The following is a 24,881-nucleotide window of genomic DNA, read 5'->3' on the forward strand; positions in this document are numbered from 1 at the left end:
GCAGGTCTGGACCTTAAATCTGGTCCAAATCAAGACCTTGAAATTTCAAGGAGGGCGAGAATTTGCCTGATTATCACAGCAGCAGAAGGGGGATGGTAAATATGATATATGGTGGTTTGGGTGGTGGGAGGGGTGTGAAGGGAGGCTGGGTTTCAGTCTGGGAATGTTTTGTCTCTCAGAGGTCCATTAATGTATTCATGGGCTCTTTGAAGGAAAAGAGCCCAGCTGCTCTACATAGAGAATAAAGTGGAGACGGCTGTTGTCCTGTCACTCAGGCTCTATTTCATGAAGCAACATCCTCCGCCTCCTTTCATTCCTCCACTCCTCACATCGGGCACGTTCACATATTCTGTTCTGAATATTCATAACGTTGTCTTAATGTCAAGGTTCATGTTGTTTGTCATTGCTGTCAAATTTTAAAATATATTTGACCACAATCTCTCTTACGTTTCATATTTTTGGTATCATCCACCACACATTTTTCTCCATGATCTTCTTCTCAAATGGATATGTGAAAATAAAATAAATTCAATATAATATAACATTTAAAAAAAAAATTTAAACATAATTTTTTTTTAATGGTATTTAAGTATTTTTTCCCGCAATTCAACATTTGTTCTTAATTATGAATTTGCTATTGAATACAAATACAGTAAAAATAATACAACCTATAATGTTCAGATAATTTTGTATTTTCTGATTTTAATGTGTGAATATGATGCTGCTGGTCAGTTCTGTAACTGAAGGACTGCAGAGGAACTACTGAAACCTTTTAATGAAAAACAAAGAAGAGTGAATGTGATTAGAATAAAAAAAGGAAATGTGTGACTATGTATAGAAGTGACAGGTAAAGCTGTGCCAACATTGCAAACCTAGATAATGATGATGATGATGATGACCCCTCGGGTAATGATGAAGGTGGTGGTGATGTGACATCACTGGACGGTGTCTTTGACAGAAACTCTAGGAATCTGTGGACGTCTTTGTTACACCACAGATGGATTTTACTTTGAAAGTAGGAATAGTTTCTAAATTTCAAGGACATCTACATATTTTTTTTAATAAGTGTTATTAGATTTAATTGGACTTCAACATATTTTTTTCACAGAAACAAAAAAACTGAACCAAAATAATTTTTTTTATAAAAAGTATATTTAATATAACAGACAAAAGAAAGCAATATATTTTGTGTTATTTTTACAGTTGTATTTTGTATACTAGTGTTTATTTAAATGTTTTTTAAATTTTACTCAATATTTATTTTTTGTTAAACATTAAACTTCAAAAGAACTGTAACTTCTTCTCGAAATGGTAAAAATTATCATCGGGACGTTAAAGTCTTCTCATGTCGGTTTTGGAGGTTTTTGGCCTCCATGTGTGAAAGCACTTCACCTGAATGTGAACTGACTAAATAACTGTAAACAAACAGTTGCTCAATATCATTAAGATATGGGTGTGGTTTCGCGGTAAGCCCCGCCCCCTCGCGGTGGTTCTACAGCCTCATTCCGCACCTATCAGAGAGCCGTCCGAGCCGCAGCTGCAGTCACCTAAACAGGTTACCGAGACGGGGACGGGTCATGCAGGAGCGGCAGCACAATAGCAGACAAAAGGTTCCCGGTGCAGAAGGAGGCAGGACGTCTCCATGTTGGTGGGACTTCGTGTAGGTTTCTTTTGGGATTAAAGAAAAAACAGCTGCATCTCAGTCTCCGCACGTGCATGTCCCACCCGGACAGGTCTAAACCCGGAGCGGAGGGTCGCACCGACTATCACTGAGCTCCGAGAGCCGCCTGGCAGCAGCCCGCCGCCGGCATGCCTTTCAACCGGGGCTCCGTCCTCCTGCAGCTGCTGCTGCTCTCTGCCAGCATCCAGGTACACCCCCCTCACCGGGCTCCGTTACTGTTAGTCTGCTTACTTCATTGTGCACGAGACGTTTCCAAAAACCTTTCTGTCTGTTCTGAGTGAAATTATGTTGATTTTTGCAAAAGTAACATCTCCATAAATCAGCAGCTCTTTTTATTGTCCACAAACTGAGAAAAAGCTGTCAAATAATGAACTGAAACTGTAATTTAGAAATCCTCTGTGATCACGATCAGTGTGAAACGTGCCTCCTGAAATCTGGTCATCACCAACCTTCAACGGAAAAATCACCCGTTTTCATGAAGTGCTGTGAGAGCTGATGGAACACAAAACTAAATATCTTTATTTTTATGAAGTTAATATTTCGCCTTTGATATATCATTTTGAAAAATGACATGAAGGTGAGTTCAGTTATGACTTTAAGAGGTGAAAACCACCTGCATTTGATTCTATTTTACTGATAAAGTAGTTTTAACTCTTAACCAAAACTTTAAAGGGGCAATCTGTAAAATGTTTAATTTGAATATACTAGATCTGTCAACAGTATGTGTAGAAATGTTGATGTTTTGTCAGGGACGTCTTGTGCTTTATGTGGAAATATGAGCTAGTCAGCCTGTGTGACAGATTAATTTGATCAGGAGGTTGTTAAATATGCATGTAAGTGCAAGAGATGAATATACATAGTTATTAAAAACAGCCACGAGGATGGAGAGGAATCCACATATTGATAGTTTACAACTACAAAAGAAAAAAGTCTAATAGGAATACAGTGTCCTGTAAAAGAGGTTAAAATACATTAAAAAAAAAAAAAAGAAGGTCAACAGGGTTAAACACTTTTAAAATGTTGAGGATACTAACCAGGTAGAGAAATTAATCCACGACCAAATTGTTAAGCCTGTAGAGGTCAGTCATGCCTGTAGACTCCGGCAGGGGGCGCTCTCACCACAATGGAAGCGTCGTGTCTGGGCATCTTTTTCGATATCTATAAAAAAGAGTATTTATGTTCTTAAATGTTGGAATATTTCGCTCAAATCCTTTGTTAGTGTTTTATTTTTTTTAACATACTTCATAGGATGTTCTTAGGACTGAAGGATTAAACGTCAGGACATCTCTGATGACTCCTTCTGTAATGTGTTTTGAATCTTTTGGGGGAGAAGGGGATCACAGTACTGTCATCACGAGATCAGATATGGAAAAACTTTAGATTTGTAATGTTTTGAGATGAACATGTGTCATGAAGTTCGACCCGTTTGGAACATAAAGCTCTTCACGGGGCCACACATGTGCCTGAATATGATTAACCAGATGGCTGAGTTACCAGGAAGTAGAGGCCAGTTAGAGCCGGTCCTGAGGGTCCTGATCCACCTGTAGGTTGGAACAGCAGCAGTAAAGAAGGTCCTGAGGGTCCTGATCCACCTGTAGGTTGGAACAGCAGCAGTAAAGAAGGTCCTGAGGGTCCTGATCCACCTGTAGGTTGGAACAGCAGCAGTAGAGAAGGTCCTCAGGGTCCTGATTCACCTGTAGGTTGGAACAGCAGCAGTAAAGAAGGTCCTGTGGGCCTGATTCACCTGTAGTTTGGAACAGCAGCAGTAGAGAAGGTCCTGTGGGTCCTGATTCACCTGTAGTTTGGAACAGCAGCAGTAGAGAAGGTCCTGTGGACCTGATTCACCTGTAGGTTGGAACAGCAGCAGTAGAGAAGGTCCTCAGGGTCCTGATTCACCTGTAGGTTGGAACAGCAGCAGTAGAGAAGGTCCTGTGGACCTGATTCACCTGTAGGTTGGAACAGCAGCAGTAGAGAAGGTCCTCAGGGTCCTGATTCACCTGTAGGTTGGAACAGCAGCAGTAGAGAAGGTCCTGTGGGCCTGATTCACCTGTAGTTTGGAACAGCAGCAGTAGAGAAGGTCCTGTGGGTCCTGATTCACCTGTAGTTTGGAACAGCAGCAGTAGAGAAGGTCCTCAGGGTCCTGATTCACCTGTAGGTTGGAACAGCAGCAGTAGAGAAGGTCCTGTGGGCCTGATTCACCTGTAGTTTGGAACAGCAGCAGTAGAGAAGGTCCTGTGGGCCTGATTCACCTGTAGGTTGGAACAGCAGCAGTAAAGAAGGTCCTGAGGGTCCTGATTCACCTGTAGGTTGGAACAGCAGCAGTAGAGAAGGTCCTGAGGGTCCTGATTCACCTGTAGGTTGGAACAGCAGCAGTAAAGAAGGTCCTGTGGGCCTGATTCATCTGTAGGTTGGAACAGCAGCAGTAGAGAAGGTCCTGTGGGCCTGATTCACCTGTAGGTTGGAACAGCAGCAGTAGAGAAGGTCCTGTGGACCTGATCCACCTGTAGGTTGGAACAGCAGCAGTAGAGAAGGTCCTGTGGGCCTGATCCACCTGTAGGTTGGAACAGCAGCAGTAGAGAAGGTCCTCAGGGTCCTGATTCACCTGTAGGTTGGAACAGCAGCAGTAGAGAAGGTCCTGTGGGCCTGATTCACCTGTAGGTTGGAACAGCAGCAGTAGAGAAGGTCCTCAGGGTCCTGATTCACCTGTAGGTTGGAACAGCAGCAGTAGAGAAGGTCCTGTGGACCTGATCCACCTGTAGGTTGGAACAGCAGCAGTAGAGAAGGTCCTGTGGGCCTGATTCACCTGTAGGTTGGAACAGCAGCAGTAGAGAAGGTCCTGAGGGTCCTGATTCACCTGTAGGTTGGAACAGCAGCAGTAGAGAAGGTCCTGTGGACCTGATTCACCTGTAGGTTGGAACAGCAGCAGTAGAGAAGGTCCTGAGGGCCTGATTCACCTGTAGGTTGGAACAGCAGCAGTAGAGAAGGTCCTGTGGGCCTGATTCACCTGTAGGTTGGAACAGCAGCAGTAGAGAAGGTCCTGTGGGTCCTGATCCACCGGACAGATAATTGGACTGAACTTGTTTGTTTTCTTTTACGCGGACGATCCTCGAGGACAAAGTCCTGTTTGTAGAATCGTGTTCTTTCTTTCTTTTTCCCACTAACTCACCTGTCCGCCCTCTTTGCAGGTGTCTTCGGCTTCAGGACACTTTGAGCTGCAGATTTTGTCGATGCAGAACGTGAACGGGAAGTTACAAACCGGCGCGTGCTGCGATGCGCGCCGGGACGCAGTGGACGGGTTGTGTTTGGAGGACGAATGCGACACGTACTTCCGGGTGTGTCTGAAGGAGTACCAGCTGAAGGTGTCCCCGGCCGGGCCCTGCAGCTTCGGCGCCGCGGTCACACCTGTCCTCGGCGGGAACACCTTCTCCACACACGACGGCAGAGCCAGGCTCGTGCTGCCGTTCAGCTTCGCGTGGCCGGTGAGTCCGAAAGCTTTTCAATTTGTTGATGCTTCCTTGGCGTTTGATTATTATTGTTATTTTTTATTTTTTGTCATTTTGGTTGTGTGAAAGTTTTTGATGCTTCTGTTGCCAGATATTAAAATGTTGGAGTAAAGACGTGGATGGAAACTGATCAGCAAGCGGAAGTCATATCTTGATTTTAATTTTGAGGGCTTCGTATGTAAAGAGAAGGATTTTCAGTTTAACAGTGGACATGGCTGCTGACACATGACCTGACCTGCTGATTTTTTATTCCTTTAAATTTTATTTTTTTTAAGAGAGGAGAAGGCTTTATTTTATCTGTTTAAAAACAACAACCAACCATCACATCCAGGTCAGTTTCCAAACCTTTGAGTAAAGCATATAAACAAGATAATGAATGACGATCACCAGGTACATGTCAACCACAGACTGTATTTAAAAGTGTTCGGAGCTTCCAGGTGTGAAAAATGAAGCTGAAGTGACTTCACCTGTTAGTTTGTGAACGTTATGAATCCTCCAGTTCAGATTCTGTCCGTCACCATCTTTGCTAGTTTGGAGCAGTTTGGAGCAGGAAGTGACCATATTTGGACGAGCTGGGGGAGGAGCCAGCGGTGGATCTGACCGATCTGATTGGAAACCTGATGATACTATGTCCCGCCCACCGATAGCTGTAACCTGACTGCACCACAGGCCTGTCAATCAAACAGACACGCCCCCAAAAACAGGTCTTTTTGAATCTTGAGAAGTTGAATGGGAGTCTATGGAGCCGGAGGCTTTTTGGAGCCGACCTCTAGTGGCACTCGCTGGTATTGCAGCTGAAGACACTTCTGGATCAGAACCATTTTACAGAGCTGAAGCTACGAACTCTTTTATAGACGGTCTGTGTTTCAGGTGACAGGTGAGTTTTTTTTTTCGTTGTGGTGTCAGATGCTGCAGAGACGTGCCGCCTCTCCGACAGGTGTGCAGGTGTTCCTCCAACCAACCATCTACTTTGTAAAAACCTTAAAAGCAAAGAATCCTCATGTTTTTGAAGGTGGCACCAAAATATTTTTCGGTATTTTTACCAAGAAAAATTCATATCGTCACTTCCATTGTCATAATGAGTTTGTGTTTGTGTTTGTGTTTGTGTGTGCAGAGGTCGTACACGTTGATCGTGGAAGCCTTGGACTTCAGCAACGACTCCTCCTCCGGCAGTGAGTATCTCCGTCATCATCACTCATCTTTTCTGCTCTCTTTAGTTTCCCGCTACTAAAACTAGCAACGACCTTTGACCTGACAGGCCAACAAAAAGGGATTCGATACGGACGTCACTAATCAGTTAAGATGGATCCATTTTATTGGCCGACGCGGAGGCATTATGTTCTTCGGTTGTTTGTACGTCGGCACAGACCTTCACTAGGTTCAACATGAACCGCTTAGATTTTGGGGGTCAAAGGTCAAAATTTAAGGTAACTGAATTGAAGTTGTCTCTGATTATCTTAATTTCTTCAAATTTGGCAAAAACAGTCACTCATACTTCAGGATGAACTAATTAAATGAGTTATTAACTAAGTGACAGTGACTTTAACCTTTGACCTCTCATAACTAGTTAGAGGTCAAAGGTAAAGGTCACTGTGATAGAGAAAAATGTCTTTAAATGTGCCACAAACGTTCACTCAGACCCAAGAGCTGATTATAATTTGGTGTCAAAGGTCAAAATTCATTGTGACCTCGTTAAAAACACGTTCGTAGCCATAACTCAATAATAACTGGCTGATCACGACTAAATTTCACAAACGTCCAAAAGGATAAAATGACAAAGTTCCATGTTTTAGAAATTTTAGCTTCTTTTCAGGAATATATATATATATATATATATATTAAATGTAAAGTGGACCTTCAGTGGTTGATTGAGATATTCTAGTTTTTTTTTCATGTTACAGACAAAATATTGCATTCATGACAAAACAAATAGTTTCTGGATTGAAATGAAAAAACAAAGTGAAAACATACAGAATTTATTTTTTTGCTTTAGTTTTATGTGACATCTTTGGTGGCTAAATTTTGCGCGAGCACATAAAACACAAATTTGACAAATAGTTTGCAGTTTACTCAGATCAAATCTGTAATGTCCTCAACTCGGTTCGCTGTCTCTCCTCTCACTCAATAACGGGAAAAAAAATCATCTTGGAAAAAGAAAAAAAATACAAAATGTGATAAAATCACTATTCAGTATGTAACAATTAACACGTTAAATTACTATTACCAACTATGACTATTGCGTTTGTTTAAATATTTCAAAGCAACAGTATGATATTCCTTTTTTATTTCACCCTTCGAATGTTTTTTATAACATTGAATAAATCCTTTTACACCAACTTGTGGAGGTGTTTACACGCCACGAGTGAGTCCCATTCAGAAAACTGTTTTCACAGCGTATTTTTTTCTTCTTGTGTTTATCAGCCGGTAGTCAGTGAGGCCGTCGGAGCAGGACTGTTGGCTCTGTGCTGTATTTGGCATCCCACAGGGAACCATTATAGGGCCGGTGTCAAGTCTGCTGACCTCAGCGCAGGTGGGCTTCAGTACAGGCAGTGAGGAGGAGGAGGAGATGGAGATAGAGGAGAAGGAGGAGGAGGAAGATGGTTGAGCCAAATGAGGACAAAGCAAACGTTGAGCCTCTCTGTTTGGCATCAACAAACTAAACGCCGGCAGCAGGCGGTCTGACTGAACCTCTGCAGGAACCTGTTGCTGAGCTTCAGCTCCTGTTGCAGCTCCGACTGCTGCAATGACGCACCGGGATTATTTAGCTATCGTGATTATGTACCAAGTAAAGCTTCGCCAATCTGGAGTTTTGTTTTAACAGCAGAGCAAATTACCAATAGTGTGAATGAAATCCCTCACAGTGACACAGCAGCAAAGACTGTGGAGTTTTAAGCCTCTTTTAGCCTCCTTGTTTTGGTCTTGGTTTACATTTATCCAGATAGTTCTCAGGAGTTGCAGCCCGGCTGCTCCGGCTGTTGCTCACAGCTTCAGTTTTCTTCTCGGTGAACACAGTCTGAAGGGCAGACCAATCAGAGACCAGTTTCGGTGGTTAACCGCGTTTGCCCCGCCCCTCCTTCATTGTGATTGGAAGGCCAGTGACGGCAACAAACACAGCGTTAACGTTTTCAACTTTCTCTAGTTAACAACACGGAGATAACTGATGGACACATTTTATTCACTTTGGATTTGATGAGAGAAGTTGAATGGGAGTCTATGGAGCCGGAGGCTTTTTGGAGCCGACCTCTAGTGGCACTCGCTGGTATTGCAGCTGAAGACACTTCTGGATCAGAACCATTTTACAGACCTGAAGCTACAAACTCTTTTCCAAACAGCCTGTGGTTTCTACCTGTTGTCCCGTGACATTATTGATGAGCTTTGTTTACTGATGCTGAACCAGCAGAGGGCGCTCAAACAGTCGAGGAACAATCCGCTGCAGTTAGAATATGTCTGATAATCTTTTCCCACATGAATCAGTGTTTGTATTTGGAATAACAAAGGACGGCTCGACTGAGAATTAAACTCCGACTCCAGATCGGTTGTTTGCTCACTTGCGGTTCGACAGTATAAACGCCACAGACAGCTTTTACTTTGGATTTAATTACAGTTGTGTGGCAGGTCGGGAGGGAGGGATTCATCGGTGAAGTGCCAGGTTTGAATATTTGCTCAAAATATCCTGAACGGAATAAATCCAGCCTTTTTGTTTATAGCTTAACTATTTTTCAACTGATACCTTCGTGCCATTTTCAGCACCTTTTTTCTTCTCCATCATGACGCGAAGTGTCACAGTTTGCTTCCAGGCTGACGGTGTTAGCGGCAAGCAGATTTTTCTGGAGTTTCTTTTTCTCTTCTTTAAATCATTGCAGCTCTCACCTCAGCACAACCACACTTTCCACCCCGCTGGTGAAATACCACAGAGCCGCTGGTGAAATACCACAGAGCCGCTCAGCATTTCTAACTCGGTGGAATATCACAGCAGCCGGTCGTCCTCTGCAGCTGCAGCCGGCGGCTCGTTATCTGCTGGACAGACTGACAGCTCGTTATCTGCTGGACAGACTGACAGCTCGTTATCTGCTGGACAGACTGACAGCTCAGGGCTCAGGTTCAGGACAGAAATACTCATCTGTTCCATCAAATCAAAACTCATTGATTTACTTGTTCCAGCTGGTCAAATGTCAGATTTCTTTGTCCTCTACGATAATAGATAGTGTCATTGTTTTTTTTCTTTATTCAAATGATTATTCAAGAAAGTAATCTGCATATCCTTGATAATAAAAACAATAGAATAAAGTACTTCTGTTAATAGTGTTAAAAGTGTTTCCTGAGATTCAAAACGTTACAAAATTAGCACCGTTAACGGGCTAAAAATGACATGTTTATGAAAATGTTATGACGCCAACATGCAGTTAAACTAACAGCTAACAAAGACACGAGACGTTGGTTTAAGAAGGCACAAACGGTTCTTCAGTCAATAATTAAATATGAACCTGTTTTAAATTAACTTTCCTTTCTGCAGTGTTTAATTGTACTGTTGTTTAAGAGATTAATGTAATTACACATTGTCAACTATACATCAGATTTAAGTAGTAAACATGTTTCTTCTTTTTACACCCACAGTTGTGCAAAAAAACAAAGTGATTCTTTCACAATAAAAGCTCTCCCTGAGGTGTCCTTGTTTACATTCCTCCGTGGAAGGTTTTTATTGTGACGTTTGTCTGATCTGAACCGATGCGTTCACAGGCGTCGGCGGGGCGGTGATCGAGAGAGCGGTCCACTCCGGGATGATCAACCCCGGCCGGCGGTGGCAGAGCCTGAAGCACGACGGGCCCGTGGCTCACTTCCGCTTCCAGCTCCGCCTCGGCTGCGACGAGCACTACTACGGCTTCGGCTGCAACAAGTTCTGCCGGCCGCGAGACGACTTCTTCGGCCACTTTGAATGCGACCACAACGGCAACAAGACGTGCCTGGACGGCTGGTCCGGTCCGGACTGCAACACCGGTGGGTCACACGCTCTCCTTTTGATCAAACAGCTGAAACCGGTGGTCCAATCAATTAATACATATTTTATACACAATGCAAAATCAATACACGTGCTTCAATTCAGGTTTCTGTCTCTGTTTAGCAATCTGCAGACTGGGCTGCAGCACCGAACACGGATCCTGTAAAGTCCCTGGAGAGTGCAAGTGAGGACACACACGCACACACACACACGCGCACACACACGCACACACACACACACACACACACACACACACACACACACACACACACACACACACACACACACACACACACACACACTCACACACACACACACACACACACACACACACACACACACACACACACACACACACACACGCGCACACGCACACACACACACACACACACACACACACACACACACACACACACACACACACACACACACACACACACACACACACACACACACGCACACACGCACACATACACACACACACGCGCACATACATTTTACAACATTATTCACTACAGTTGTTCTGCGTGTGTAAATGTACACACAGTGAAACCATTTTCCAACCATCAGTTTATTAATTAATTATTTAATGTGCAGAAAAAAGTATTTTCTGATTCCAGTTTTCCGAATATAAAGATTGTCATCGATGCCAAAGTACACGAGTACTGATCAGCTGTGTGTGTCCGTCAGGTGTCTGTATGGCTGGCGGGGGGAGTACTGTGATCAGTGCATCCCTCATCCCGGCTGCGTCCACGGCGGCTGCGTGGAGCCGTGGCAATGTCTCTGTGACACCAACTATGGAGGACAGCTGTGTGATAAAGGTAACACACACAGTACACACAGTACACACAGTCTCCTACGATATACAATAACACAACAATTTAAGACACAACTAACCACATCAATTCGTGACAGAATCAAAGGTTTTGTTTCCTAAAAGGACCAAAAGAAGCTCGTCCATGTGTTGGTTTTCTGCTCTTACATAGACTATAAAGACCTTTAAACATCTGCAGCTCCTTCAACATGCTGCTGATCATTTCACTCCAGTCCTTAAATCTTCAGTTAACTACAGAGTAGATTTTAAAGTGCTGCTCCTCGTCTATAAACCCCTGAATAGTTTAAGTCCACATTCTGTCTGTGTTTAATGTTAAAGGAATATGAACCGGTCAGTGGTCTCGGACTCTTGGACTCAGGTCGTTAGTGCAACCAGAGTCTCAACTCAACATGGCGCAGCAGCTTTTTGTCTGCTTTTTTTTTGTAACTGGAACAAAATGCAGTTGATCGTAGATGAGCTTCAGATTTTTCAGTTTTTAAATCACTATAAAAGAACACGTAGCTCCGCCCCCAGAGATCTGATTGGTCGACAGAACATTTGGAACAAATCACCATGACATCACATCCTGCTCATCACTACAAATATCCCTCCACCTCCTCAATGGAATGTAGAATTAGAATAGAGTTTCATCTAATATGTAATATAATGTAGTTTCTACTTGTTATAGTTCTATTGTAACAAGATGGTAACTTGTTGTATAATCACAATATTACACTCGAGGCTGATGCTTTAAAACATCATCTCATGTATATTGCTTAATTAAAAACATTTTTCTTAGCATGTCCCCTTGATTGAGCTCTTTGTATATTTTAAAACTTTAAGCAGGTCTCCAAAATATATTTTTTACTGTTTTTGTTCTATTATATGCAAAAGAGGGATGGGAACTCTGTATTTAATTACTATCTTATTGACCTAGCTCAGATGTTTTTAAATTATATTTATTGCATCTTTTATATTCCTTCTCTTGCCTTCATCTATGTGAAGCACACTGAATCTGCCCTGTGAATGAAATGTGCTGTACAAATAAAATTGCTGGTTTGCTCTACATGTAAATAAGATATTGATACCATTCAGCTTGTCTTCATCTTGCAGACCTGAACACATGCAGGACATGGCAGCCGTGTTTGAACGGAGGAACCTGCAGCAACACGGGACCGGACAAATATCACTGCTCCTGTCCTGAAGGCTTCTCCGGAGTCACCTGTCAGAAAGGTGAGACGGACACCAACAACTCTGCTTTGGTTTTTCTTTTTCTAGCTGTTTTATTCACAGACAAAAAAAACCACCTAAAAGAAAAGAAGAGAGAAATACGAAGTTTTTTTTATTTTTTTATTGATTTTCTTGATAAACCAGAAGGAGGATGTGTGAGCTCTGGAAACGACTGTGTGGCTGCTTGATTAAAGTAAAGACGGGTGTTTAATGATGAAAGGAGGTCTTTTAAAGTCACAATCAAAACCATTTTACAGACCAAGTTACAGACTGACTTTGGTGCTGTAAAATAATAACTGAGTTATTTCAGGCTGGATTATGATTCTGTTTAATTCTGACCCGATTTGTTCTATATTGAAATGAAAACAACTTATTTCCAAGCTGATCTCAAGATGTTAAAAGACAAAACACAAGACCAACTAAATATGATGCAGATTCTGTTGCTCTGGTCTGAACTGTGCTCGCAGCACTTCTCAGGTCATCACGACCAACACGAAGGCTTCAATAAATCTGAATAAAAAGCTGATTGTGCTGCTAAGACAGAGTGAAATGTCTGTTACTGTCCAGATCTCTGGGTCCAATCATCATCATTATCCCCAGAGGATAAATCTGGCCACAGAGAGGTCTCAGAGAGGCTGCTCAAATACGTCGTACAAGATTAAATCATGTGAATACAGCGGACTGAAACGGCACCAGAATCCATCAGGTAGTCCGGTTCGATGGTCGTGAAGTGTTCTGGTTCCGTTCCTGCTCCCCAGAGGATGAATCCTCGACACCATCATCCTCACACCGCTGAGATCAGGAGCGACTCCATCGTGGATAAATCTCCTCCTCACAAAAATAAGACACTTAATTATAATGTCACACAAAACTCCTCAACAACACGACGACGTTTCCTCCGTTTACGAGTGATCAGCTGATTGTCGTTTCCGGTGTCGAGAGAAACGGCTCACAGCGAACGCAGCTTCGCTTTTCATGTTGCAAAATAATTCTGACTGACTGTGCAAACTGAGAGAAAAGCGCAAGACTGGAGGGTTTGGTTGGTAGAAGAACTGTGATTGTGTGGTGGAGATCCTGAACCGTGTGCCCGGCTCTCCACAGCAGCCTGTCGGTCCGGCCTCTGTCTGAACGGAGGAAGCTGTGCAGAGACCGATCAGGGCTTTGAGTGCCGCTGTGCTCCCGGGTGGACCGGACCCTCCTGCTCCATCAGTAGGGCCTCCTCAAACCTTTAACTTTCATTTAATCTGTTCTGAACCTCCACTGAACAAACACGGACTTTGTTTTTGTGTCTCAGATGTGGACGAGTGTCTGGTGAACCCCTGCAGTCATGGAGGAACCTGTCACGACCTGATTAACGCTTTCAAATGCACCTGCCCTCCTCAGTGGACCGGGAAGACCTGCCTCATTGGTCAGCGCTCTTTAAATTCAGTACTTTCTTTGTGTTTACACAAGTTATGATTGATTTATTTCAGCATACAGATAAGTTAAGATGTTTCCAAACACAGAAATGAGGAATTGCTACGCAGCGCCGGAACGCTCACTATCGCTAATTCCTGAAAAGTGGGCGGTGCGAGCTGCTTCCTGGAGCGGAGAAGAGTTTCTAAAAAGTTATTCTCGGTCGACTTTGTCAAAGAAAGCAGAAAAACAGATTCATTCTTCTCGTCCCCTGAAATATAAAGTTTCAGACACACAAACTGCACACCTGTACTATGCACAGCGGTGAGTGTGGTCCACGGTGGATGTGGATGTGTGCAGCGGCAGCTTTACGTATGTTTCATTAGTTTCAAGTGAAACGGGCCCCGGGCCACCAGGGGGCCCTGCTGCCGTCCCAGAATGGACAACGCCACCGTCTTTTGACCGCAACAGTGCTGGTGACTTCGTTTAAAGATGGCACACGTCACGCCGCAGCGCTCGCGTGATATCAGGTGTTCACCCTCATTCACCGTTTCCTCCCAGATGCTAACGAGTGTGGCGACTCCCCCTGCATCAACGCCAGCTCCTGCCGAAATCTGATTGGAGGATACTTCTGCGAGTGCCTTCCTGGCTGGACAGGCCAGAACTGTGACATAAGTGAGTAAAACACTGATCGATGGGACATGAGATGAGATACAATTATTTTCTTTTCATCTTAGTTTGGGGAAAAAGAAAATGAAAAGTGAGTTTTGAAAACAATCTAATAAATAGAAGTAAACCCGGTTCATTTTAAATGGGAAGGGCAAAATATTAGGAACATGTCTCAGGATAACTCAGTGCAGTTCAACTTTATAAATTTATGACCATTCAAATGAATCAATCTACTTGTTGTATAATATATGTTATTGTCACTTTCATCTCTTTACAAAATGTTCCTCGCGTGTGATTGGCTGGCAGTCACACAGTTGGTACTTGTACAGAGCTCTGGCCATTTAATACAAAAATACTGCTCGATATTCACTGGAAATATTTGAATATTATTTGAAGACTCCCTGATGGCTGTTAGTATTATTATATTCTTCACTGTTTATTTCTTGTTTTTTTTATCGTTCCAAACAAAACATTTGGACAGTTGTAGTAATCTTTAAATTGTTTCTACAGTTTGTACTGCTACATCTACGTCAGGTCGTAACATGGTCGGCTTCTCCTCCTTTTGTTGTTTAAATGCAGTTGACAAACAGCTTCTAGGTGCATTACCGCCACCTTCTGCCAGTACTAACGCATGTTTTTACCACTGATATACAGTGAACCCTCGTTTATCGCGGGGGTTACGTTCCAAATAGAGACCGTGATAGGTGAAATCCGTGAAGTAGTAACCTTTTTTTTTTTACAATTATTATACAATGAAATACTCCATAATACATTGAAACCAAAGAACAAAACCTTTTTACAGGCCCAAGCATTTGTTTAACAAATAAAAGTACTGTATAAATGTTTTTTTTTAATAAATAACTACTGTACTGTAAAATAATAATTTGAATCATCAATACGAACTGAAGGCTTCAAATTGCTGAGATCGGCACCGCCCCACTGCGACCCGAGTCATTGGATTAGAACGGGAGGAAATGAAAAATGATTATGAAAACAAATACAAAGTACAGTAGGACAAATAGTGACTCGTGTATTTCACTGCTCTTCTGACTGAGCTGCTGCATCCTGACTCCGCTCTGCAGCGGTTCTTTCTTCTAAAGCCGGCGGTGCAGGTGTGGTTTTTCAAGAGAAGAACATAGTTATCGGTAGTTGTTGTCGCTCTTTTTTCTTCTGGGCAAAAAGATTCTTATAAACCGACATGCCACCATCGATTATTTTTAATTTGGCAAGCTGTTTTACGTACGTGTACATATTAAACCGCAACGTTATTGACAAACAGGTAGAGAAGAAGCGGAGAGACTGTTTAGCCAATCAGAATGCAGAACACAATGCACGATGCAAATCCGTGAAGCAGCGAGACCGTGAAAGGTGAACCGCGTTATAGCGAGGGTTCACTGTATTCTCTATTTTCCACTTCATCTCTGAATGCTTCATCGTTGTGATCCTCCTGTAGCGTTACTTCACATAATTGTCTCTTCAGATTCAGTTCATTCACACATCTGTGGTGGAAATAGTGAATTAGTAGCATTCATTCCTTCTATTGAGCATGAAAGGGGTTAAATGTTAATGTTAAATGTTCTCTATCTGTCGCTGCAGACAAAGGGACTGAAATGTCAACAAAACAACTACAAATTCCTACAAATATATCCTTGGATTGTACTGTATAATGTGCACGTAATAACAATGCCTACTTGGTGTTTGAGGCGTTCCAGATGTTGGATTTACTTTGAGTTGCTTGCCTGTGGTTTCAGCCGATTGAAGGATTTAGTTTTTTACCACCAGTAAAGAGTCAGTGTGATGACGCGGCCTGTACCAATGGAGGAAGCAGCTCCGTCGGAGGAGACGCCTTTAAGTGTGTGTGTGCAGCCGGCTGGGAGCGTCGTTGGGACCGCCGGCTGTACGATGGACGTGTTTCCATGGAAGTCAAATGTCTTAACGGTTGTATTTGTTCGTCTCCAGCGAAGAACAGCAGCTGTCTGCCAAGTCCCTGCGAGAACGGAGGAACCTGTGTGGCGGACAAAAACTCCTTCAGCTGCGTCTGTAAGGAAGGCTGGAAGGGCGCCACCTGCCGCCACAGTGAGTCATTGCACAACAGTACTTCTTACTGAACATTAACCAGTTTATTTGGCAGGATTTGACTGGTTTACTAGAGCCGGACCCGTATATGGGCCGGCAGATTTGATTGGGAGGAAGGAAATAAAGATTAAACTGGCCTATCATAGATATATCAGTATCAAGCCATATAAAGTTATATGTATAACATAATATAGTAAAGTTCTTACAACATTATGGAGAAACCCAACTATTTAGCAAATTCCCACGAGTGACGCAGCAATCTCAACAGAGGAAGTGTGTCGAGAAAACAAAATAAAATTTCGGGAACATTTTCAAAATAAAGCACCCATGTACAAACTGCCGTTTGTAAAAAACATCCACTACATCACCGTCTGCCTCCAAACACTTCCTCCTTCTGCTAAAGGTTAGGTTAGGTTAGGTTAGGTTAGGTTAGGTTAGGTTAGGTTAGGTTAGGTTAGGTTAGGTTAGGTAGTTACTTTATTAATCCCCGAGGGGACATTTTTTCGCTACAGCAGCATACAGAAGCAATAAGATAATAATAGAATAATAGAAAGCAATAAAATAGTAAAATAGCAGTAAAAACTATAAAATATAAAATATAAAATGCACAGTGTATACAGTATATACAGTACAGTATATATCTATATATACAAACAACCAAGAAACACAGACAACAGTGTTATTATTATGTGATGGATTTTACCAGAGGTGAGTTATTGTACAGTCTTATTGCGGTCGGCAGGAATGATCTCCTGTATCTGGAATGATCTCCTGGATCTGGAATGATCTCCTGTATCTGGAATGATCTCCTGTATCAGGAATGATCTCCTGGATCTGGAATGATCTCCTGTATCTGGAATGATCTCCTGTATCAGGAATGATCTCCTGTATCGGGAATGATCTCCTGTATCAGGAATGATCTCCTGGATCTGGAATGATCTCCTGGATCTGGAATGATCTCCTGTATCTGGAATGATGTCCTGTATCTGGAATGATCTCCTGTATCAGGAATGATCTCCTGTATCTGGAATGATCTCCTGTATCAGGAATGATCTCCTGTATCAGGAATGATCTCCTGTATCAGGAATGATCTCTTGTATCAGGAATGATCTCCTGTATCAGGAATGATCTCCTGTATCAGGAATGATCTCCTGTATCTGGAATGATCTCCTGGATCTGGAATGATCTCCTGTATCAGGAATGATCTCCTGTATCTGGAATGATCTCCTGTATCTGGAATGATCTCCTGTATCAGGAATGATCTCCCGTATCAGGAATGATCTCCTGTATCAGGAATGATCTCCTGTATCTGGAATGATCTCCTGGATCAGGAATGATCTCCTGGATCTGGAATGATCTCCTGTATCAGGAATGATCTCATGTATCTGGAATGATCTCCTGGATCAGGAATGATCTCCTGGATCTGGAATGATCTCCTGTATCAGGAATGATCTCATGTATCTGGAATGATCTCCTGGATCTGGAATGATCTCCTGTATCTGGAATGATGTCCTGTATCAGGAATGATCTCCTGTATCTGGAATGATCTCCTGGATCTGGAATGATCTCCTGTATCAGGAATGATCTCCCGTATCAGGAATGATCTCCTGTATCAGGAATGATCTCCTGTATCTGGAATGATCTCCTGGATCAGGAATGATCTCCTGGATCTGGAATGATCTCCTGTATCAGGAATGATCTCATGTATCTGGAATGATCTCCTGGATCAGGAATGATCTCCTGGATCTGGAATGATCTCCTGTATCTGTCCTTGTGACAGCGGAGCTGGAGGAATCTTTTCCCGACACGGTATGTGAAACAGTTCCACAATGAACAGGATTCATGTTGTTAATGACTCAAACTCAGCAGCTGTATTAACTCGGTCTGCAGCTCAAAGTAGGATAAACACACAACGGACAAAAAAAGAATCCGTTTAACCACGTTTACCTGATAGAAGAACGGGAATCAAGGAAATAAAACGGAACAAAATTGCAGCGGACGCACAAATTCAATTTTCAGTGGAAAATGATGGTTGGAGGAATAAACTCCTTTTAACAGGAAGAACGGTGGAAAGGAATCCAACTGGGTCTCAGCCTCCATGTTCTCTGTTTTGTTTAAGAGGCACCGATTATTTAACACGATTTAAAAAGATGATAATAATAATCACATCCTACCCGTCTACGTGTTGTCAGATATGAATGAGTGCCAGTCGTCGCCGTGCTGGTTTGGGTCGACCTGCGTGGACAGAACCAACGGTTACCGCTGCGTCTGTCCTCCTGGAAGAACCGGCGCCCGCTGCCACGAAGGTAAACGTCTTCCCGACAGTCACTTCCTTCGTTTCACACAGTTTGTGTGCAGAAGCGGGTTCACTTTGTGAGTGGAGTGCTGACGGTGCTGCTGGTGGTTCTGTGCTGCAGGGTCCAGGAGGCCCTGCCGGATCATCGGGTCGCTGGTTCTGGACGGGAGCCGATGGGATGTCGACTGCAATAGCTGCCGCTGTAACAACGGGAGAGTCGCCTGCACAAAGGTAAAAGTAACATTTCATCTGGGTTCATTTGTGCAAATCATGTTTGTTTATATGATTATGGTGTCAAATATCTTTTATTTCTATTCTCACATTTAGAAATGAACTTTTTTTACAAGATTCTGCTAATAAAAGAAACATTTTGAGATTTCTTGCAAATTATTGACACGATCTCAGAAAAATGGCAGATTTTTTTTTTCTCTGTTTGATTCTCAATATTGTTGCTTTCTGAGCTGAACATACTTTTATTTGTTTGGTTTGCACAACCGTGACATTAAAAGGTCAGAAACAGATTCATTTATTTTCTAAAAAGACAGCAGGGGATCCAGAACAATTCATCATGTGTGCAACGTGAATGATTTTTCTGCCTCCACGCCAGCGACAGTCGTAGCTGCAGCACCTTCAAACTTCAAATGTGTCCTTCTTCCCGAAGATGAACTGATTCGATTTGTTGGTGAATTCTTCATCTCGCGCTTAAATTAGGCAAAAACATTCACTTCAGTTTTAGGATAAATCTGATGAGAACTTCGTGGCCAAAAGTCAAACTTCACTGTGAACGCACAATATTATTTTTCTGGCCAATATTAATATTAATAAATGGAAGATTGTGACCATATTTCACATTTGTTGGGATACTAATCTGCCAACACTGATTTGGGTTTTTAAATTTTGTCTTATGTTGTCAGGTTAACGGTTTGTGTGAAGCGTCCTCGCTTTTGCAACTCCTTTTCAGAAACATGAATATTCGAAGCATTGTCTTCTGTCAATCTGCGTTATTGGACAAGAAGTTGAACACGTTCTTAGGAGGGAAGATGTCTTCCGGTTAAAAGGGAGTCTAGTGTTGTGAGGAGCTTTCTATGTCCAGAGCGCTGAGTTGACGTTACTTGGATGGTTTTGGTTTGGTAAAAGAAATAAATTGAACCCATATCAGGATCTTTTCTCCACTTTGTTACTGTCAGATAAATGTAGTTTAGGGAAAGAAGCTAACAAAGTTAAAGCCATCTAAACCTACAGTAGGAGAACGATTAAAGCTAAATCACTGTGATACTAAATAGAAAATAAAGAGGATCAACTTTTCGTCGCCAACAGCTGCGGTGCGGACCGAAGCCTTGCAGCCTCCACAGTAAGACTCGGGGTGCCGAGTGTCCAGCCGGCCAGACCTGCGTCAGAGTCCGGGACGAGCACTGCTTCGTGAAGCCCTGCCCCGGTCAGGGGGAGTGCATTAGCCCCGCCCACCAGGCCCCGCCCCCAGCCAGGTGTCACCCAGAGAGCGGCTGCGCCAACGTCACCTTCACTTTCAACAAGGACGTCATGGACAAGGTCAGGGTGGCTCTAAAACTTATTATGAGTATTGTCTCGCATTGCATTGTTACCATGGTTACTGTGGCATCATCAAAATCAGAAAACAGCCTTTGTGCGTCCCTTTCTAATGAATGCAATATCAAAAAACACCTTCAGGGATTTAAAAAAAATTAAATGTAGGACTGAAAAGGCGACTTGGGCTCAAGATGATTTGGACAAATGCTTAAATCTCTTTACTTTTTTCAGTGTCATTGACTAATACAAAAAAAATTATATATTATTTTCTTTTATTAAAACAAACACCACATTCATGCAATTTGAAAACAACAAAAAAGTAGAATTTGCTTAGTTTTATAGCTGTTACATTGGTGTGATTTGTGGTCCTACACCACAGCTGAGTTATCGGCACATATCACACAGTGCAAGTCCCTGAGTGTGAGTCCTTGAGTACGAGTCCCTGAGTACGAGTCCCTGAGTACGAGTCCTTGAGTGCGAGTCCTTGAGTATGAGTCCCTGAGTACGAGTCCCTGAGTGCGAGTCCCTGAGTACGAGTCCTTGAGTGCGAGTCCTTGAGTACGAGTCCCTGAGTCCCTGAGTACGAGTCCCTGAGTGCGAGTCCCTGAGTGCGAGTCCTTGAGTACGAGTCCCTGAGTGCGAGTCCTTGAGTACGAGTCCCTGAGTGCGAGTCCTTGAGTACGAGTCCCTGAGTGCGAGTCCCTGAGTACGAGTCACCCGGAGTCATTCATGTCATTTGTTTTCAGGCACTAAGCTCATATTTGTTTAATTGCTGAGTCAAACAGTGTCCCACAAACATGGTTCAGATATCACCAGATTCTACACAATCTCCTCTCCACAGCTATAAAAAGAGATCTCTACTGACAATGTCTTCTGGTGAGATACATGTAAAAACATAAGTTCATCAGATAACTTTTTTTTTTCCTTGAATATAGAAAATCTATTAGTATTATCAAATTAAATGTTGAAAGATCTGGATAACTCCACTGTCCTGAAAGAAACCAGATATAGCATGAATGGTTCGTCCCTATAAGGACCAAGATATGAGTTTAAAAGTCTATCTGGCCAATATTCAACTCCATAAGTGAGGAACAGAAAGGAGGTTGTGATCATATTTCACATCTCTTTAAATTGGTGATATGAATGTTGGGCGTCCATCTTGAAACTTTTGTGACTGCAAAGACAACGCGTGCTTTTGGTTTGACAATGACAGTTGATCAGTTTCATTGGCCAAGAGCATGTCAACACGTTATATGACTGTAAACCGCATCTGAACTTTGTGTGGCGTTGACAGGGTGTGACGGTGGAGGAGGTTTGTCACGAGCTCAGGAGCCTCTACGTTATCAGGAACCTGTCCCACAACGCGTCCATCTCCATGACCTGCGAGCCGTCACGCAGCGCCAACGAGATCCACGTCACCATCGTAAGTCGTGTTTATTTTAAAAATGGATACCGAGAGACTTCAGAGAAGCGACGAGACGAGCGCTCGGCTGAAAACGAGTACGGATAACGTACTTTTGACGAGTGTCATCCGAGTCAATGTGTCATCATCCGTGTTGATGAAGACTTCTAACAGACACCAGCTGTGTGCACACATCGGGCAGCAACACACTAAGCCCCGCCCTCTCGTTTACCAGATGGTTGCAGCTCTCGTCTCAAGCGCACACGCTCTGTCGGCATAAATCACCCGGCTTCCCGCCGTCACTTTATTTAATGAAACAGTAAAAACCACCAGGCTAACGATCTACACCAACATGACATTTGTTTCTCACTATAGCTCAACGATATCGATAAATATAGCAACTTTTATTAAAAAACACAAAAAAAACACAAAAAAATAGTTGTCTGTCTCTTGTGACGTTGCTCTGAAGTTCAGTTCTGCAGCTGTTCTGATTAATGTTCTAATAAATAATAAACATATCCATTTCTGATCAACCCATATCAATCTCAGGCTTACAGGAGCAACTTCAGGTTAGTCCCCGCCCACTTCCAGATTAAGCCCCGCCCCTCAGAACACAGATGATGGTGCACTCGCTTGTCCCGACTGCAGACTAGCTCTCCGTGGTGTTGCGTAATGATGACGGAGGCAGTGTCATCGTTGAGATGTTTCCAACAGACCATAATAGACACATTTTGGCGTGTTTTTTGCTAAATATTTCAGTTGGCCGACAACCAGAGGAAAAGCGTTGCTTTCACTCAGGAAATCAGCGCCAGCATCGTGGACCTGGTGGGCAAGAGGAGCTCCAACAGCAGCATCATCAGCGCCGTGTCGGAGGTTCGCATCCACACGCAACCGAGCCACAACCACGGTGAGGGATCAATGTTCTGTAATATATATATATATGTTATATCAATATTACACTCCAGGGGGTGTTTACTTGCTATGTGCTTGTTTTCATGCTTTTGAAAAAAAAAAGAAAAAGGTTTTTAGGCTTTGCTGCCGTAAAAGTTTGTGAATGAAGTTCAATGGAGATAAATTTGGAAATAAATCAGGAAACATTCAGGAAACACGAGATTCAAGCTGCAACTGAAACGACAAAACCATCAGATGTGTGCAGTGATGATGTCACCGTTACTCCTCAAATTATTAACCACGTCTATTATATTGTCCATGTGTCTTATTGCTAATATTAATACAATTTGTGGATGGAAAGACATATTAATTGAACATGAATTAATTCAAATGTTTTTTTTGTTGCTGACCGACATGCAGATTGTAGATTTTGAAGCTGGACTTTGTCCTCTGCTCTCTGTCCACCAGACGTCCTGATGCCGCTGCTGGTTTCCATGGTGACGGTGGTGTGGGCGGCGGCGGCGGCCTCTGTGTTCCTGTGGTGCGTGAGGAGGCGGAGGAAGCAGAGCGCTCACGCGGGGGTCAGCGCGCAGGCCGTGGTCGAGGACAACAACGCCCTCCACGCCAGCATCGGAGCCGCCCGCGAGCAGCTCCACCGCATCAAGAACCCGATCGAGAAGAACCCAGCGGGCCGCCGGCAGCACCGCCCGCCGCAGCGCCGCCCCGACGACGACAAGAACTCCGCCTCTGGGAGCCGAGCGGGCGACGACGAGCTGGACGAGAGGCTGCCGAAGGCCCGGCTCCCTCCGGCACCGCCGCCGTACTCGCTGGTGGACCGGCACCGACCGAGCAGCCACGCAGCAGCTCACCCCCCCCACTGGACTGACAAACAGGACAACAGGCAGACGCAGACGCAGCCACGCAGAGGAGACAGGATGGAGTTCATCGTGTAGCCGAGACCAGAGACCCTGCTGAGCAGAACTTTAACGAGCAGACTTTTCTTTTTTTATTACTTCAAGATGGATTTTTGCTGCTTTTGCAATTTCTGATTTGTCGACGGCCGCGAAGTGACGATTTATCTTCTGCACATCCGTCAACGGAGCAGCGTCTCCTCCACACTTCCTGATTGTTGCAGCTCCCCGGGCCTCGGGAAGTTCCCCCCCAGGCCGTCTGTCTGTGTAAATGGTAAATGGTCTGTACTTGTATAGTTTTATCACCTTTTGGTCTCAAAGCGCTTCAACATGGTTTTCCATTCACACACTAATGAGACAGATCACCATGCAAGGTGCTGCCATCAGAACATTCACACGCCGATGGTTCACCATCGGGAGAACATTCACACGCCGATGGTTCACCATCGGGAGAACATTCACACGCCGATGGTTCACCATCGGGAGAACATTCACACGCCGATGGTTCACCATCGGGAGAACATTCACACGCCGATGGTTCACCATCGGGAGAACATTCACACGCCGATGGTTCACCATCGGGAGAACATTCACACCCCGATGGTTCACTATGAAACAGCTGCTCCTATCATTGTCTATGAACACCTTCCACTCCACCGTTCCTCTCAGTCCATCAGCCGATATGAAGAATCGTCTCTGTAAAGGTGTAAATCATTTTTTTATTAATTTGTGTATATGTGATTTGATAATTTTATCGTGAAGAGCCTCAAAACATCTTTTTTTATTCATGAGAGTTGGAGGTTGTTGACTTTTTGATGGAAATTGTTCTGAAATATTTCTTTGTTCAACACTTGTTGAAAGAGAAGTTTATTTTTTAATTTTGATTTGGATTTGGGCATTTTTGTGCTTCAGCTAAATGTTTGATCCATCCATGTCTTTATTTATTCTTTATTTGGATCCTCCCACTGATGTCTGCTGTAAGTACTTTACATGTAAATAGAAAGGAGGACGTGAGTGCTGGGAGCTTCTTTTTTTTGAAAGAAAACAACATTTGCTTTTGCGACTGAAAGCAAAATCCTGAAGGGATGAAACATTTGTGCTGTTTTGTATTTTTGAAGTGTAAAACTACAGATTTTAGGTCCTGGTGCAACAATCTGAACGATCAAACCTGCATGAGAGTTCAATAAGAACACCGCTGTCTCTCTTTGACTGGGAATATTTCTTTCTTCTTCTACATGACATTTTGTGTTTTTGGACCTTGAGAAGTAAAAGTCTTTGTATCTGACCGGCAGCAACGTCTCCTTTACTAAAATAAGTATAATGAAGTCGGTCGGTCACTTCATTCATAAATACTGAACATTCAACATGGAGTCTTTTCGTTCCAGCTGTCCGTCACAGTTTTGGTGTGAACACACAGAAGAAACAGAATTTGTCTTTAGTTCAGTTTAGTTTCTTGTTTTTCTTCCTGACTT

At 43.3% G+C, this 24,881-nt stretch overlaps 1 protein-coding gene across 1 annotated transcript; it reads left to right on the forward strand.

Annotated features, from left to right (window-relative positions):
• The first annotated feature begins 1,667 nt into the window (after positions 1-1,667).
• LOC138634599 (protein jagged-1a-like) lies at positions 1,668-23,865 on the forward strand. Its single transcript, XM_069721632.1, has 17 exons — positions 1,668-1,869; positions 4,867-5,160; positions 6,299-6,356; positions 9,922-10,179; positions 10,304-10,364; positions 10,871-11,001; positions 12,108-12,227; positions 13,326-13,433; positions 13,519-13,632; positions 14,181-14,294; positions 16,248-16,364; positions 18,557-18,670; positions 18,782-18,891; positions 19,978-20,208; positions 21,500-21,628; positions 22,367-22,514; positions 22,967-23,865. The coding sequence occupies exons 1-17, from the start codon at positions 1,810-1,812 to the stop codon at positions 23,449-23,451; spliced, it is 2,652 nt and encodes an 883-aa protein (XP_069577733.1). The 5' UTR covers positions 1,668-1,809; the 3' UTR covers positions 23,452-23,865.
• The last annotated feature ends 1,016 nt before the right edge of the window (positions 23,866-24,881 follow it).

This window comes from Brachyistius frenatus, unplaced genomic scaffold, assembly GCF_029030835.1.
Source record: "Brachyistius frenatus isolate BFR_SWC_R1_liver_20210118 unplaced genomic scaffold, ASM2903083v1 Contig_269, whole genome shotgun sequence".
NCBI classification, from domain to species: Eukaryota; Metazoa; Chordata; class Actinopteri; family Embiotocidae; genus Brachyistius; species Brachyistius frenatus.